Genomic DNA, 18,834 nt, shown 5'->3' with positions numbered 1-18,834 from the left:
TTTGGAGGATCAGTGTCGTCATTGGGTGATGTCTTGCCTTGCACTTGAATTGGATTTAAGTGAGACAGAGCTGGGCAAAGTCACCAGCCTCACTGTCTCTACTGGAGTCATCAAAGTCCAGTGGCAGGACAAAAGTCAAGATGACTGGTGATGGCTGGGGTTGCAGACATCGTCGATGCGCTTGATAAATCTTACTGCTTACATCTTACGTCTTACTACTCCACAGCACCAGCTTCAGCCCCCTTTGTGGCCATTGGAACAAATTGTTCTCACCTGCCCATTCCACTGGGGAAGTTTTCCCATGCTTGGGAAAGACATCCTTCTAATTCACCAATGGGTCTGAGCCCTGCCAGTTATCCTCAACCTGGGTTAGCCTGAGTGAGAAGAGGGTTTACCAGGATGGAGCTGCTGCACAAGGGACAGCTTCCTGGAGCCACCGGGGAGAGTTGGGTGCCAAGTGCACACCAAACGTGGATGAATAGCTCTGAAAGGGGTTTGGCAAGTCCCACATCAGAGGTGCTTGTGCTCTGAACACCCCATCACCCTACACATCATATAGAAGCCCATCAAAGCTTCTCTTGTACAAGATACATTCTTTGTTTATTAGACTGGGGATCATTTTGATGCTTGTCATATGGTTCCTAGTTCCTCTTGGCTCATTATCTGCTTATCTCCAATGTCTATTACTGGGCTGTCATCAGACATGAGACAAGGACTAGAAGCTGCTGATTCTTTGTTATAGAGGGAAACAGATAAGTCAATAAGCATTTATTGAGTGCCTACTGTATGCCAGGCATTCTTCCAAGCCTTTGAGATTGCCCTAGAAGAGCTCTCCTCCCCTCTTTTCCCCTCCCCTCCGCTCTCTTCTCCTCTCCTCTTCTCTCCTCTCTTCTCCTTCCCTTATTTCTACTCTCTTTTTCTTCTTCTTCTCTTTTTCTCCATCTCTCTCTCTCTTTCTCTCTGTCTCTTTGTCTGCAGGGTCTCCATCTTCACAATTCAATTTGCTACCCCTCTCCCAAACTCAGATCTTGGCATTTGCCAAGCTGTGAACCAGGGCCCAAAGAGATAGAGAAACCAAAAAAATCTGCAGGTGAATGTGGGTGCTTGTGTTTCTATATCTGCATGTGCGCTGAGGAGCCTATACATAGGGAGGTTTGGGTTGCAATCCCAGTCTTGACGCACTGTGTGACCTTGGGCAAGTCCTGATCCCTTTCTGGACCTCAGCTTCCCCATCTGCAAAAAGGGGGCAACACTGTACTATCTCCTCCATAAGAATATTTGTAACAGGCTCCAGTGAAAGTGTAAAGGGAATGAGTGAAATGGCTTTACATAAGGTGATTATTATTATCTATTAATGAGATATAATTATTATTATATAATATAACATTGTCAATTATATTATATTATAATTATTATATATTATTATTAATATAATAAGAAGAGGGAGCCCAGCACCCAGTGGATTGTGTGTGACTGATACTGGCCTTCCCAACCTAAATAGAAATGAGACAGAAAGTGATTATCCCGGAAGACACACTTATCCCACCCCTCAAGTCTCTATACCCATGTCCAGCAAAGGCATACAAATGACTCCCTATAGGGAAATTCACAATAGAGGAGAAGAACGGTGCAGTCAAGAGTCCCTGCCCAAAAGGCTTCTCCTTCCTCTCTCTCTCCCCTCACCCCCCAAGCCCCATCCACTGAAGAAACCCCAGGCTTTGGGTCAACATCAAGTCCTTTGATCTCGAGGTCTGGGGACTGCCTTTGGAGATAGGAGAAGTCTTTTTTTCCTTCTTTTTCTACCCTAATTTTTTAACATTTTTTATTTAAATTTTTTAATTTCAGGTTCTTTCTCTTTCTCCCTCCCCTTCCCCCTTCCTGACATAGTCCACAATCAGATATAGGTTATGTGTGTGTAGTTATGGAAGACATTTTCATATTAGTCATTTTGTACTAGATGACTTGAATAAAAGGAAAACGAAAGGAAGAAAGCGACAAGTTGCCTGCTTCAGTCTGTATTTAATCAATATCCGTTCTTTCTCTGGGGGTGGGTAGTCTGCTTCATCATGAGTCCTTTGGGATTGTCTTGGGTCATTGCATCGCTGAGAATAGTTAATCATTCACAATTCTTCATTGCCCAATGTTGCTGTTACTGTATACAGTGTTTTCCTCATTCTGTTCACTTCACTCTGTATCAGTTCATGTAAGTCTTTCCAGGTTTTTTTTTTGAAATCATCCTATTTGTCAGTTCTAGCACAACAATATTCCATTACAATCTCATTATTTGATAAAAGACTCAAGGGATGAGAGATAATCCTTATCTGATGTCAGCTCTTAGTCGGAGTTCACCATTTTACAGTCACTTCTCTTATTAACCACAATGAACTCCTTCTTGAAAGAGTTGGGGCAGCAACGCTGAGAGCAGGGGTCAAACTTGAGTGTAGGACCACAGTGCAGGGGCAAGGATTGGACACTGCCATCCTCACAGCATTGATTCTCCTGGGGGTTGTAGGCCACCATACCACACAGCAGCCAGGGCTGGCACATGATCACCTGGGAGTCTGGGGTCACTGCATTCAGGTGAATGATACAGACCATTAGCTCCCCAGGCTCAGAAAGAAAGGCTCCCAGAAGTTCCCCAATGGCTGCTCCCCCATCTTTCCCTCCCCCCTCCCCCATAGCTCTTGCCCTCTCCTCTACAACCTTCCTCCCTGCTTTGCCTCCCCTTCCTTACCTGGAGCACCTGAGGAGGATGGGATAATCATGATGGAGATGGAGACAACGATTGCTGAGGAGAAATAGAGAGAGGTGAGGTGAGCTTGGGCCTTTGGGTGGTGCTGGTTTGGGCCCCAGGGTGAAGATAGGATTGGGGCTGAACTTTGCACTTCTAGCTTCTTTTGGAGGGTTAGGGTTCCCTCGGGTTAGGTCTGAGGTCAGGAGGTAGAAGGTGTAGGCAATTGTGGAGACCTGTGGCCATCAGGGTTGGTTACATCAGGAGGCTGAGAGGGGATAGTAGGGTTTAGGAGAAAGAGCCCTACACTGGGGAAATGGAGCCAAAGGTTTGGGAAGCTGACTCTTCCCTAGGAAAGTCTTTGCCTGTCTCTGAACCTCAGTTACCCCAGCTGTAAAATGACAAAAGTAAGGAAGGTTGCACTTGGTGGCACTAACGTCTTCTCATAACTATCCAAACTGGAAGGGTCCAATTCCTTCATTTTGGAGGATGATGGAGATCGGAGAAGGGACTTCCTGGAGGACACATAGCTGGTTAACTGGAAGGACCACAATCAAAACCCCAAGATTTCAACTGCAGGGCACTTTCTGTTATGCTCTCCCGCCTCCTGGGGTCTGGCAATTAGAAATGGTTGCGATCTAGGACTGGCCTGGCCTAAGTGCTGGAGAACCTGCTATGTGCTGGGTTCCTGATTCTCTCAGGGCTGGGTGTAAATGGCAGCCTTGGCTTTTTACGGTCAGGTTGGGTTTTGGACTAAGAAGATTTGGGGTTGGGATCCAGGTCAGGTTCATAGCTCACCCGGTTCACAAATGCAGGTGCTTCTCTGCGAGCTCCAGATCAGGAATTTGGGAACCTAGGTTCATATTCTAGTTCTTAGGACTTTTTTTTAACTTTGTACAAATGACTTAACTGCCCTGGTCCTCAATTTCATCCATCAAATGAGTAAGTTAGAAACAGATGACCACCCAGGTTTCTTCCAGCTCTGAATCTATGAGCCTATGAATGTGGAAGGAGCGGGAGTGGAACCCTTGGTCCCTAGAATAAGCAGGTGTAAGGTGTCCCTTCCTCATTGCTTTCTCAGAAGAATTCTATGAGGAGCTAGGGAAAGCTTTTGGGGAGCCCTGGGGTCAGAGTGAGATAAGAGTCTTAAATAGATATAGGGTTGGTAGAAAGTTTTGAATTAGGACCAGAGATAAGTTTAGGGTCCAGGTCAGCCTTTTGAAGTAAGCATCAGTGAGGATTAGGCTATAGTCAGAATGGAAAGATGGTAAGAACTAGAATGAAATTTGTGGAATTGTCATAGGGTCACAGTTAGAAAACAATATAAGGGTTATCTAGTCCAACTCTCAGATATTTACAAGTGAGGAACTGAGTCCCAGAGAGGTCACACAGATAACAAACAGGTGTAATATAGGTCAGGGTCCAGGTTTGGGTTGAATTGGGAAGGTAACAAGATACTCTTTGGGGTAGGGTTGGAATTGATATGAGTGTTAGAGGTTATAGGTCAGGGCTGAGGTTAGGGGGATGATAAGATTGGGATGCCAGCTGGGAAGTAGCAAGGGTAGAAGTAGCACTGGAATTGGCATCAAGGTGAGGACTGGGGAGCATAATGAGATTGGGTCCAGGAGGTGAAGGTGAAGGATCCCCATGAACTCTCTTACCTGTGATGTAGTTTCCCGATGCCATGAGTCCTGATTGAGTAAGGTCCGAAGGGCTTGGTGTCAGAGCCAACTGCCTGAGAGTTTGATAGTAGAGAAGCTCTTCTCCCTGGGATCCTGGGTTTTTATCAGTGTTTGCTGTAGGTGGAGTCCTTCTCTCACTAGTAGAGACTCATCAGGTCCTGTGGGAATCAAGTAGTGTAGGTGGGGAGAAGCTAGGAAAAAAGGGAAAGTAGAGAGCAGAGGAGGGGAAAGGAAGGGAGGAAAGATGAAAAGAAGAGGAGGGATGGGGAGGAGGAGAGGAAACTCATTCTTTGCTAATATCGGGTTTCCCTTACCCACCCACTTCCTTGAGCTGACTAGAAGACTCAAGAAAGGGAGAAGAGCCATGACCCTCTTCCTACCCCTCAGCAAGACCTACTTGAATTTCTTACTTCCACTTTCTTCTTGACCAGTCTAATCCTTCAAGACCTCTTAAGCCAAAATCTTTCCAAATTCTGTGATTCCAGGCTGAACTCAGCTCAGGATGATAGGAAGACCAAAGGCATGGGCTCAGGGATGACAGGGTCAGTCACTGGAAGAAGAATATGAGGACCTGGTTCTGAAGGGGAAACTGAGGATAGATACCAGTTTGGGAGATAGTGTCTTAGGACAATGGGTCCTAGCCCAGAAGTAGAATCAGAGCTAGCTGGCAAGCCCCATGAGAGAAGCCAATGGGATCAGGGAGCTCAGAGGCCAGCCTGGGGAGGGGTCCCACAGGCCATCCTGGGGAGGGAGCCCACTTGGTTGGCAGCTTCACGTTTGAGCCACTTCCTTTCTTGGGGATTCATTTTAACCAGATGTAAAATTGGGAAGTTGGGGCTAAGTAGTCTCTAATTCAACACTGATTAAGTGCCTACTATGTGCAAGACACTGTCTTAGTGACCAGGGATGTGAAGGCAAACATGTACCCCCAAGTCAGTCAGCAGGGAGCCTCTGTCCTGCTGGGGGTGGAGGGAGATGGACTGACCACATGCACAGACCAATGTCACGTAAGGCTGAGCATAGAAGGGCCAAGGGAAAGGAAGATGTTCCCAAGGCACTATGGGAAAACCCAAAGAGAGAAGAGAATGCTGGGGGAATCAGGGAAGATATTGTCAAGAAATTAGGAGACACCCTGTTTTCCAGAGTGAAGGCTCAGCAAGCAGTCTGTGCCCTGAGCTTGGCAAAGCAAGGATCCTTTGTGCTCACCCTCTGGCAAAGTCACGTCATTATTCTATTGCTTTGAGCAGCATAGGGTGTTCTCATACAAGCTCTGACAGTTAATCACCTGGGTCCTGGTGCTCAAGCCCTGCTACAAATCAAACCTGCCTCACCCTTGCTGTTTCCCCTCATTGTCAGCATTGAAGCCCATTGCCCCACCATTGGCACATTGAGATCTTCCCACTAGGAATGGACGCCAGCACATGTGTCTAATCTCACTCCTCGCTTGCTAGCTTTTCCCTCACTTTGAAATTCAACTTCTACTTGATTTCTAACTCTCCTGTCTCTGGCCTGCTCTGTTCAGCTCAGGCCACCCACAGAGTAGAGGCCAGTAACAATGTCACAGAGGAGAAATGCTCCGGATAGAGCAAGAAGACAAGGAGGAGGGCACTCATGCCCAACCAGTTCTGGGAAATGCCCTTGATGGAGGCTGGTCAACCCATGTGGCTGGAACTCAGAGGACACATGGGACAGTCATTGGAAATAAGTCTAGGAATGAAGACTGAGCCAGTATGGGACGGTCCCAAAATGGCAGAATAAAGAATTTGTATTCACTCTAGAAGCAATATGGAACCTCTGAAGATTTTTGAGAATAAAATGATTTGGTCTCAGGGTCCTCCTAGCTTTAACATTCCCTGTTCTAAGGGCCCTCCCAGCTCGCACATTTTGTGTTCTAAAGCCTCTTGCAGTGCTAACATTCTGCATATCTTGAGGCACAGGCCCAGGTAAGTACATTTTGGTAAAATTTAATATCTGATTCAGCTGTTTTAATTGTTGACTCTTCTTGACCCCTTTTGGGGTTTTCTTGGCAAAGATACTGGAGAGGTTTGCCATTTCCTTCTCTGACATTTAACAGGAAACTGAGGCAAACAGGGTGAAGTGGCTTGCCCAGGGTCACACAACTAGGAAGTGTGTAAGGCTGGATTTAAATCCAGGTCTTCCTGACTCCAGGGCAGGCATTCTGTGCACTCTCCTCTAAGTTACATTATATATAACAAAATACATAAAATATAAAAGCATTATATATAATATATCCTATTTATTTGTATATAAAAATAAAATATATAATAGAAGAAATAGAAAATATAATAAAACAAATTATATCTAATAAAATATTTATAATAAAGTTACATAAAATAATAAATTATATTGTGTATAATAAAATAACAATAAAATAAATTATATAATAAAAATATAAAATAGATAATAAAATAAAAATATGCAGTAAAAATTATATAGATATAAAACTATACATAATAAATAAATGAATGAATGAATGAATGAATGAATGATTCGGCATGTTCATTTCAAAACTATCCTGGTAGTGTACGTCTCCTTTCTGTCCTCTAATGTTCGTTTTTTCTTTTTCTTCTACTCTGACCCTCTTTTGTGGGATGCATCATTTTTTTGACCTGTGAAGTAAGATCTATCAACCAATGGGATTCTGTACTTTGTATCACCTCTTTAGAATGCTCAGTTATCAAATAGGGCAGTAAACCTTCTAAAAATAAAGCCCTGGAAAAAGGGGCATCTCAGATTGTGAGGAAGATCTAAGGTTCCCTTCATTAGAGGGGACCATAGACTCAAGTCAATGGGTTCAGAGCTGTGCCTCAATCTCTTTTATTGTAGGTTGGACAATTTTAATCCCCACAATTCCTACTTTTCAGTTTAAAAAGCCATAGCAACCATCCTCACATTGACAGCATCCAAATAGGTCTGCCTCAATCTGTCTCTTGAGACTCTCCCTTCTTTGTCAGAAGGTAGATGATGCTTCCTCCCCAGGCCTCTGGAATCTTGGTGAGTCACTTCATTGGCCAGAGTTTTGAAGTCTTTCAAAATTATCTTTCTTGATCATGTTGTCATCCCTGGATAAATTGCTCACTTGCTTCTGTTCCCTTCAGATAAGTCCATATAATTCTACCCCAACTTTCTCTTACTTGGCACTTTAAACAAAACACAGCTTGTGGAAAATCTGGACCTGAGGTATTGACAGTGGGAGATGCCACCACCTCGATCTGGCTCCACCATGGAACAGGGGGCTCAAGACAGTTTCTTGGTTGCCTGGTGAAGTGGAAGATGTCCTGTACTGGGGGTTAGGAGGTTGAAGTACTAGGTCTTTCCTAGGTCTTTCCAACTCCCTCTGTGACCTTGGGAAAGTTATTCCTACATGGAAAGTGAGTCAAGTAACACTTCACCTTCAAGCCTGGGTAATGAGAGGCTTAGGAGGCTATTAGTAGAAACAGGAAGATAGGAGATGGAGAAGTGAGCTGGAAGAGAGGATAAAACCATTGCTTGGGGATCCTTGGGACTGGAAGAGTTGATGGTAGATCCAGGGCGTGTTCATTTAAGTCCAGGGATCCCCTCAGGCAGAGCACCTTCTGTAGGCTACTACCATGATAATTCCTACTAATGATGCTCATTCCTGCTTGTAGTACTCGGAGATTCACTGTTTTCCTTACATCAGACTTGTGAGCTGGAGTCTCCATTTCTCAACACTCACATTTTTCAAGTGAAAAGGAATGAGTGTACTCTAAAAGATGTATCTCAGAATGCTGTAATCACAGGGGAGTTTTCCCTCATAATGAGTAGAAATGGACCTTACCAACTTATACTCACTGATCCTAGTCCTCCCTCCTTCCCTTCCTTCTTTCCCTTTCTTTGTTTTTTCCTTCCTTTTCCTTGTGTGTGTATACATATATAGAGAGGGATAAACAGATAGTGTGTGTATGTAAATATGTATATAATAGACACACACACACACACATACACACACACACACACAGAGGAAAGTATGAGCATTCCCTTTACTAAAGGCAGACTTGAGATCTCACCTTTAGGTAGTTCTTAGAACATTTCCTAAGGCTTCCTAAGAAGTGCAGGCATTTATTTAAAGTGACAAAGTCATTATGAGCCAGAGGGAGGCATTGAATCCACGTTTTCCTAACTTCAAGGTCTATCCCCTGCTCTATGTATATGTGTGTGTGTCTGCATGTGTCTGCATGTATCTCTGTGTGTGTGCGTCTCTGTGTGGTATCTGTGTGTGTGTATTCTTTTCCCTTTTAGCCTGCAGCTAAGAGGCTGTTGGGTACTTGTTAGCTCATTACCACCTGGAATGTTATCCTCACCAAGTAACTATGCATCAGCTTGGAACTCCCAGCACCATCGAAGGCGGGCAGAGATGCCAAAAGGAGAAGAGGAAGACTGTTATCAGCTTCTGGCTCAGTTGCTCCTTTTCTCTCAGTTTCCTTTTGGGGGAGAATGGGGCCTACTGTGTGCCAGATAATATGCTAAGCACTTGACAGATATGGTCTCATATGAACCTCATAACAATCCAGAGGTAGGCGCTGTTATTATCCCCATTTTACAGTTGAGGAAACTGTGGCAGATAGAGGTTAAATGACTTGCCCTGGGTCATATGCCTAGAAAATATTTGAGGCAGGATTTGGACTTAGGTCTTTTGGACTCCAGGCCCAATACATTATTATCCTCTCTATCACCCCTATTCTTGCTGTACTGTTCAGCAAAAAGATTCATGTTCATTGGTCCCTTGTTAGTTGGTTGTCGTCCTTCCTTCTTTTAAAAATATAAGTAAAAATTTTGAATTTTTAAAAAAATTTGATTGATTTATTTGTTTTCAGTTTTCAGCCATCACTCCTATAAGTCTTAAATTTTCTCCCCCTTCCTCCCCTGTCCCTCCCTAGATGGCATGCCATCTTATATGGGCTCTACACATACATTCTTATTAAACACATTTTCATATTAGTCATGCTACATAGAAGAATTAAAACAAATGGGAGAAACCATGAGAAAACAAAACAAAACATAACACAAGAGAAAAGAGTCTGCTTCATTCTGCATTCCAATTCCACAGTTCTTTCTCTGGATGTGGATGGCATTTTGTCTCATGAGTCCTTTGGGACTCTTTTAAGTATCCTTCCTTCTTGAAGAGGACCAGAATGATATCACTATGTTAGAATCAACTTACACTGTGAAGGACTGTGACTGATCAGACCCATATGAGCTTAGAATGCTCTACCATAGCTCAGGGCCAAATAGTCCATGTGAACATTTGGGGTGGATTCTCTAAATTTGTGTATCTCAAGCTTCTTTTGATCTACTTCCATTCTATTTTACTCATAGAGCACTGCACCTTCTCTGATACCAGCATACTATGCTGGGTGGTCCTGTGCTAATATCTCCCCTGTCACAGAATCCCAAGGTTCTTAAGAGAGACCTTGAGATGTCCCTGTATCACTTCTTTTGACCACCATGTGAACACTTGTCCTGTGTGAGTTCTCCATAAAATAGTCTTTTTGGCAAGCATATGTTTAGCCTTCAAACAGCATGGCCAGCCCATCAGAGTTGTGCTCTCTGCAGTAGAGTTTGAATGCTTGGCAGTTTAGTTTGAGAAAGGACCAGGAGAGGATTCTGGGAAGATGGTGGAGTAGGTCAGAAAATTTTAAGCTCTCCAGATTTCCCCCACAAACAAGACAAAACAACACCTCAGAGCAAACACACAGCAGTTAAAAACAAACAAGATTTGGGACAGAACCATGGTCTTCCTCTGACAATTGGAAGAAAAATCCCAGGACCAAGGTTACTCCCTGTGAAGAGTAACCAGGAGTCTAGTTTTGCTGAAACAGCAAGCAGGGAGTCCTGAGGTTAGCTGGGTTGGGAGATAATCTCAGCCCCAGACACAGGAGAAGGTCCCTCTGGGACTTGGACGTCAGAGTGTGGAAAGACCAAGGGAGCCTCTGCTGACAGGAGACATCAGACCCAGCTGTGCTGCCAGAACACCGCCCTGGGTGAGAAGGAACCAGCACACACCCAGTGAGTGCAGAAGCAGTGGGGTGGGGACTCCCTGGCTGTGGGCACTGACAGGAGGGTGGAGTTCTTGATTTCTGTCCCAGGTTAGAGGGGGAAACTGAAGAGGGATCTGAGGTCAGAGACAACATCCCCCATACTCCAGGACCAGAGGTGATTACAATAACAAATTCCTACAAATAAGAAAAAAAAGCACAGGCAAAGGAGAAAGAACTCAAACATAGAAAATTACTATGGGAATAGAGAAGAGTAGGGGTTTGTGTTCAGAGGAGGATAGTAAAGCAAAAAAAAATCCTCTCCTACCCCAAAGAGTAATGGCAAATGGCCACCTGCCCCAAAAGAATTAATAGAAGAACTTTAAAAAGACTTTAAAAATCAAATGAGAGAGATAGAGGAAAAATTTAAAGGAAAAATAAGAACAATCCAAGAAAAACAAGAAGATTATGAAAAGAAAGTCAACCAGCTTAAAATGTAGATCCATAATCTAAAGGTATAAAAATGACTTGTTGAAAATCAGAAGTGAGTAAGAGGAAGTCAATGAAGTTATAAGAGACCAAGAAATAACAAAACAAAATATAAAGAATGAAAAAATAGAAGAGAAAGTGAAATGTCATAAGAAAAACAACTTATCTGGAGAACAGATCAAGAAGAGGAAATACAAATATAAGAATAATTGGACTATCTGAAAGCTGCAATCAAAAAGAGAATCTTGACGCAATAATACAAGAAATAATGAAAGAAAATTGTCCTGAAGTGTTAAAACAAGAGGGGAAAGAGAAATAGAAAAAATTCACCAATTGCTACCTGAAAGAGATCCTTTGAGGAAGACCTTCAGTAATACCATAGCTAGATTCTGAAAATCCCAACTCAAGAAGAAATTGTTAGGAGCAACAACAACAAAAAACAATTGAAATATGGTAGAGCTACAGTTAGAATCTCACAAGACCTAGCAGTGGCTATACTAAACGACTTCAGGTCTTGTAACACTGTATGTTGAAGAGCAAAAGAATTAGGGTTGTGGCCAAAAGTATCATATCCAACAAAGTTAAGCATAATCCTAAATGAAAACAAAGGACATTCAATGAATTGCCAGACTTTCAGGATTTTGTTGCAAAAAGATCTGAAATCCGTAGAAAATTTGGCATAGAAGATCCAAGAGAAATATAAGGTAAACATCAAAAGACTAATTACCAAGAAGTCAGTAAGCAAGACTGTTTACTTTTTGTAGGAGGAAATGTAAACTGTATGTCTAAGATTGTTGTTAGTAATTATGTAATTTGAAAGTAAGATTAAGATAGAATTGAATATGATGTGATACTAAAAAACAAATGGAAGCACTGATACAGAGGATTTAAATGGGAGAGGAGGCTGGTAGTTCTGGAACCCTACTCTCATCGAGAATGGGTTAAAGAGGGAACAATAGATATATATCTAAATGGGCACAAAAGTCTTCCAAATTCAGAAAGAAATAAAAGGCTCAGGGGATAGGGAGAGGATGAAGGAGGGATTTTAGGGTATGAGGAGAGGATAAGAGAGGTTATCCTTGGTGGAGAGGTAGATTAAGTAAAGAGAGCATGGCAATGGGTAGAAGTAAAGTAGAGGACTCAGGAGGGATAGGAAATAGGAGATATATTCAAACATAAAATAAAGATCAGGAGTAAAAACTATTCAGGATAAAAAGCAGAGGTGGTAACCATCAAAGTTAAAAAGTTAAAGCTAAAATAGATTTAATCAGAAGAGAAAAATGGGAAACCACTATATGTAGGCCATATTAATCGATATTGTTAGTTTAGTTGTAGACTATTTAGAATTTTGGTTTAGTTGTACACTACTTAGTTTTGTTTCATTTTGCTGTACACTATTTAAAATAAATAGACAATAGTTGTACACTATTTAAAATAAATAGATAGTAGATGGCTGGAATATTGCTGTGGCATAGGAAATGATAAGTTGGTGGACTTAGAAAAATAGGGAAAAACATGGTTCTATGAAGGAAGACATCATCTACCCTCAGAGAAACAGAGGACAAATATATTAGGTATTAGGTAGATGCATCTGAATGTGTTAAGAGGATTTTACTGAGCCAGTCTCTAATCTGAGAATGAAACAGCAGGAGAAGGACAAAGTGCCAGTAATCAGGTGGTCATTTAATTAATTAGTTTCAATATGAGGAACAGATTTGCAGATCTGGAATTCTCCTGATCAGAATTCCACCTTGCTGAAGCGAAGACATGTATTATATACACAAATAACAAGTGGGAAGAGAGGGAGGGGAGGTGAATTACAACCAATAACAGTAGTTATTGTTACATATAGTTACAACCAACCAGTAGTTGGTGGTCACAGGACCAGAGTTCTGTGACAGGGACAGGTTCTATAGTCTTTGATTCACTTCACTTCAGATATGCAGGCACAAGGAGGTCAGTGATTGTGGGACTTGTCAAAGTTCGATCAATCTTACTTTTAAGCCCCATTGGGTATTCTGACTCACAATCTGGAAAACTGATAATTTGAGAATTCTGAGAGAATTGTGAATGCTTGAGAATTCTAAATTATTAGCATGTTCATTACACATATCACATAGGTTAATATAAAAATCATAATTTCACAAATGTACATATCTATATAGGAGTATGAATATAGATATCTAAGTATATGTGTATATGTGTAAGTAGATATATGCATATATGTATGTATATATGTGTGTATGTATATGAGTATATATAAAATATGTACATGCATACATACATGTATGTGTGTACACATACATACACACAAATATATCCGAGTTTAACTATAGCTTTATTGGAGGGGGGAGCAGGGAGAGAGGGGGAAAATGAACAAAGTTTAAAGTGCACAGCAGGGAACAAAAGAAAACTTACAAGAAAGCAAAGAAAAGATGGACAGCTCAGAACACAGTGTGTCGTATTTATCATATAGGCTTTCTTGAAATGGAAATTTACTTTTCTACAATTTGAATCCTCTCATGCTCTACTGCGCACATGACAATGTATTTTTTCTTTTCTTATTCTCTATTTGTCTTAGTATTTGTTTATAATATGTTTCTTTTTCTTTTCTTTTTGTGTATAGTTTTAGAACTTAGGTAAAAAATAAATTAATAAAATACTCTTTATAAAAATACTAAATATTCTAATAAAAATACCAAAAAAAAAAAAGAAAGAAAGGACCTCAGGGTCTGATATCTTATCCTGCGAGGTGATCATCAGAATCTTCCTAAGACAATTCAAATAGAAATGATTCAGTTTTTTGGCATGGCATTGGTATACTATCCAGGCTTCACGGACATACAACACTGAGGTCAGCTCAAGGTTCTGTATAGTTTGGTAGTCAGTCAAATATCTCTTCTCTCTCATATTTTCTTTCAGAGCCTCTCCAAAACAGAGCTAACTCTGGCAATGCATCAACCTCATTATCCATGTGTACATCCCTGCAAAGCACCACATGTACAAAAACATTTATAGCAGCTTTTTTTGTGGTTGGAAGGAATTGGAAATTGAGGGGATGCTCATCCTTTGGGGAATGGCTGTACAAATTGTGGTATATGAGTGTAATGGAATTCTATTGTGGTATATGAAATGATGAGCAGGTAGATTTCAGAAAAATCTGGAAAGACTTATATGAACTGATGCTGAGTGAAGTAAGCAGAACCAGGGGAATGTTGTTTGCAGTAACAGCAACACCATGCAGTGACCAACCCTGATGGACTTAGCTCTTCTCAGCAATACAATGATATTGAGTCTAAAAGACTCAAGATGGAAGATGCTATCTATATCCTGAGAAAGAACTATGCAGATCAAAGCAAACTATTTTCTACTTTTTTCTTTCTTTTGGTTTTTCCCTTTTGTTTTGATTCTCCTTTCACAACATGACTAATGTGGAATATGTTTAATATGATTGTACATGTCTAGCCTATGTCAGATTACCTGCCATCTTGGGGAGGGGAAGGGAAGAGAGGGAGGAAAAAAATACCTCAAAATCTTATCAAAGTGAATGTTGAAAACTATATATGTTATTAGAAAAAGATCTTATGAAGAAAAACAAATGTATATATCCTTGGAAAGTATACTGCCAAGATAAGTGAACTTATCGACAGTATTCAAAACTTCTCCATTTGCTGTAACTGATGGTCCCATATGCGGATGGTGTGGTGGTGGGTGATGGAACAAACACTTGTGTTTTCTTGACGTTGATTGTTAGCCACAATTAGCACAAGCAACAGAGAATCAATCCATACTTTGTTGCATCTCAGCTTCAGAAGATGCATTGAGTAACATCATCTGCAAACAGAAAATCATGATATCCGGAAAGCAAGCCATCATTGACTTCACTCTTCCTGAGTCATCCCAGTCCAGTGGGAGGATGGAGTCAAAATGACTGGCCATGGCTTCAGACACAGTGGGTGACTTTGGGATCTTCAGTGTCTAACTGAGCTCTAAGTACCCCACAGTTCTTGCTTCAGCTGCCTTCATGGTCATTGGAACAAATTGTTCTCACTTGCCCATTCCATGAGGGGAAATTTTCCCCAGAATCCCCATGGAAATGCTGACACTTGCCCAAAATTCCACCACCTACTGACATCTTGGGATGCCACTAGGATCTCCAGGGAGTGTCAGGAATTATTCCTGAAGAACGTGGGGGGTGAAGGGGCTAGCTGACAGGGTCAAGAGGGTGAGAAGCAGAGTCAGCCTTGGGGTTGGTCTCTGTCTTGATGCCATGTGGTCTTAGGATAGCAGAATACAGTGGGATGGTCATTTCCCCACTCCTATAAATTATATTCCTCTTAATGCAGCTCAGGATTGTATTACATACACATATATTTATATTCACACATATATGTGTATACATGAATGTACGCATATATGTGTATATATGTGTATATGTGTATTTGCTACATCATATTGCTAACTCATAATCAATTTGTGGTTCACCCAGAACCCCAGATCTTCTTAAGAACTAATTGAACCACTGTGGAATGCAGCCGGCTATGAGCTGATCTGCCTGGGTGCAATCAAAACTAGTTTTTAAAAAGCCTAGAGAAAAAAGAAACTGGCTATGCCTATGCTACTCCTCTGCTCCACCTGCATTTTCTCTGGCTGTCCCCTATGCCTCTTCCCTGGCTTCCTTCAAGTTCTATCTAAAATCCTACCTTCTCTCGGAAACCTTTCCCTATCTTCCTTTATATTAGTGCCTTACCTCTGTTGATTGTCTCACATCTATTTTGTGTTTTTGTATTTAGTTGTTTGCAACATAGTGGTCTCCTCCATTAGGCCATGAACTCTTTCAGGACAGGGACTGTTTTTTCCCTTTCTTTGCATCTCAAAGGCTTGGCAGAATGCCTGGCACTTGGTAGAAAATCAATAAATGTTTATTGACTTGACTTGTCTGTTTCCTTCTATAAAAAAGAAATTAGTTGCTAACCCTTGTCTCATATCCAATGGTAGTCCAGTGATAGAGGCTGAAAAACTAGATGGTTTTGAATAAAAGCCCAATTTGATACCTCCAGAACTGTTCACTCAATGCATTCTTTGAAGCTGAGATGCAACAAAGTATGGATTGATTCTCTGTTGCTTGTGCTAATTTTGGTCTAACAATTAAATCAAGAAAACACAGGTGTTCAGTCACCTACCATCCTACCATCCATATATAGAACCATCGGTTACAGCAAATGGAGAAATTTTGAATACTGCGGATAAGTTTGCTTATCTTGTGATAATATTTAATATAATTTTAGACTTTAATAAGGGCCAAAGTTTGAATTAAGAAGAGCCTGGACCTAATAGTCTCCTTTGTTTAGAGGATGCCTTTTGATGGGCAAATGGGACTTCCTTATCAGACCCTTCTTCTAGCATCCTAGTGTTAAGAGAAAAACACAAATACCTTGGGGTGTGACTTCAGCTTTGTCAAACTCTGTTAAGATAAACAACTTCAAAAGCCTGTTTAGGACAGGATGTCTGTCATCTGGGTGATGGGACTTTTTCCTTATCTTAAATCACAGAGGCATGCTATGGAAAGAAGATGGCCATAGCTTGGGATCGTAAAACCCAACTGACGCCACTTTGTTTACAATGTGTTTATCAAGAGAGCTCCTTCCTTATGGCAAAATGTACTTAAGACAGTCAATTTCTGTACTAAGTCAGCCAGTTCTGATCCTGGCTCCACAGCGCTATGTAACTGTTATCTTTATGGGAAATTGATTAATTAATTAAATCATAAAATGTATGCATTTAGCCTGTTGCCTTTTCTCTCGAACCAAGTTTTCAGGTCAACACTCGGAAGTATACTTTCCAGGGATGTACACATTTGTTTTTCTTCCAGAACCAAGCCTGAGGCAGAGAATGGAAAAAGCTACTGAGAAAGTTATATCCCCCTAAGCTAAATGTCATGGAGCTGGGCTAATGCCTGCTACTGGTTCCCTTCCACACCTCAGGAGATAAGCAAGTCATGAACCAAGAGAGACCAGGAACCAGATGAGAAAAAATGAAATGATCCCTAATCTAATAAACAAAGAAGGCATTTTTTTACGAGAGAGAGGGACTTTGATAAGGTTCTATATCAAGTGTGAGGTGTATGGGGTGTTCAGAGTACTAGTACCTCTTGTGGGAAGACGTAGTGAGTCTCTTTCAGGGCTGCTCATCTGGCAGTCAACTCTCCCTTGTGGCTCCAGGAAGCTGTACCTTGTGCAGCATCTCCAGCCTGGTAAACTCTCTTGGCACTCCAACTATCCCAGATTGAGTGTAACTGATAGGTCTCAAATCCATTGGTAAATTAGGAGGATGTTTTCCCCAAGCATGTGAAGACTTTCCTGAGTGAAATGGACAGAGGAGAGCAATTTGTTCCAATAGCCATGAGGTAGGCTAAGGTAGGAACTGTGGAGCAGTAAGAGCTTGGTCAGACATTGAAAATGCCAAGGTCATCTACGGCAACCCCAGCCATCACCAGTCATCTTGACTTTTGTCCTGCCACTGGACTTTGATGACTCCAGAAGAGACAGTGAGGCTGGTGACTTTGCCCAGCTCTGTCTCACTTAAATCCAATTCAAGTGCAAGGCAAGACATCACCCAATGACGACACTGATCCTCCAAAAATGAAAGATGAACAAGGACATATGAGGTCTACACCTGAGTGACTTCCTTTTGCCCCTGCAAAGAGCCTTGTAAAAATGAGAGTTACATGAGATACCATATGTAAGATGCTTTGTAAACTTTTTACAATGACATAAAAGCCAGCTATTATGAGAAGACATCAGGACTCTACAAGCCAACAATGGAAACCTTCCTGGACTTTCCTTACATGTGGGAGGGGAAGCCCCCTTGTGTCCATAATACATATAGTAGTCTTGTTACGTACATTAGAGAGATGTCAGGCTTTCTAGTTCCCAGAGATTCTAAGGCTGAATGGGATGGGGAGGATGGGATGGGAGGAGGGAGATTCACTCATCCATCTTGAGTCTTATTAGGATACAAAATATCTATTTAGACAAACTAGGCTGCTACAAAGACTCTGTCACTTTAGGCTGAGCTGATGATTATCCATTTTAGAAACAGGAAGAGAGGTAAACAGTTTTAGGATGTGAGGCCAAGTAGTGAAATGACAAAGGAAAGTTGAAAACAATTTCCCAATTCCAATTTCCTGTTTCTAACCTGCTTGACGAATGCCCAAGGGAAAGATATTAAAGATTGCTTCTCTAAGGAAAACTATAGACCTTTGACTTAGGGGAATAAGGAATAAGCCTAAGGAACCACTCCAGAGCAGGAAAAAGCCTTCTACTCACACTAGTTGGCACTGGCTCAACAAATTGCAGTCTTCATGGAGTGACCTAGGAGAGAGGTGTCAGAATGCAACCAGCAGACTGCATGAGGCTCCAATACTTTGGAGAGCTGTCCAAACCAGACAAAAATATGATTGGGAAATATTTAATAAAATAAATTAATAATACAATAAAATATAGGTAATCTTAATATGGTTTTCTAAGTCATTATGTTGGGGAAGGAAATGGCCAACCACTCCAGCATCTTTGTCAAGAAAACCCTGTGAACATAGTCCATGAGGTCACAATGAGTCAAACACCAGGAAATAACCAACCAAACAAACCCAGTCAATATATGGCCTGCCAGGATCCGTATGTTTAGGGAGTGGTTAGTGAACCTTGTTTCTGTTTGGATTTTATATCACTGCTCTAGAAAACTAAAGTTAAATGACATGCCCAAGGTCACACAGCCAGGACGAGTCAGAGACCAGGCTTGAGCTGAGAATTTAATCTGCTGCATCTCTCTTTGTTGTTGTTTAGTCATATCCAACTCTATCCCAATTAAAGATTTCTTGGCAAAGATACTGGCATGGTTTACCATGACCTTCTTC

General features: G+C 41.5%; 1 protein-coding gene across 2 annotated transcripts; it reads right to left on the bottom strand.

Moving 5' to 3' along the window:
• Window positions 1–1,884: 1,884 nt before the first annotated feature.
• LOC140508546 (insulin growth factor-like family member 3) lies at window positions 1,885–17,543 on the bottom strand. Of its 2 annotated transcripts, XM_072616488.1 has the most exons (4): window positions 17,068–17,543; window positions 4,393–4,571; window positions 2,735–2,788; window positions 1,885–2,570 (listed from the first exon to the last, which is right to left on the bottom strand). In XM_072616488.1, exons 2-4 carry the CDS (start codon window positions 4,415–4,417, stop codon window positions 2,335–2,337), a joined length of 315 nt encoding a protein of 104 aa, XP_072472589.1. In that variant the 5' UTR covers window positions 4,418–4,571; window positions 17,068–17,543; the 3' UTR covers window positions 1,885–2,334. The 2 variants fall into 2 exon arrangements, with proteins under 2 accessions (XP_072472589.1, XP_072472590.1); XM_072616489.1 differs by lacking the exon at window positions 17,068–17,543 and having other exon boundaries at window positions 4,393–4,668.
• Window positions 17,544–18,834: the final 1,291 nt, after the last annotated feature.

The sequence above is a fragment of the Notamacropus eugenii genome, chromosome 5 (assembly GCF_028372415.1).
Source record: "Notamacropus eugenii isolate mMacEug1 chromosome 5, mMacEug1.pri_v2, whole genome shotgun sequence".
In the NCBI taxonomy this organism is placed as follows: domain Eukaryota; kingdom Metazoa; phylum Chordata; class Mammalia; order Diprotodontia; family Macropodidae; genus Notamacropus; species Notamacropus eugenii.
The sequence above is the reverse complement of the archived record's forward strand: the minus strand, read 5'-3'. Positions and strand labels throughout refer to the sequence as shown.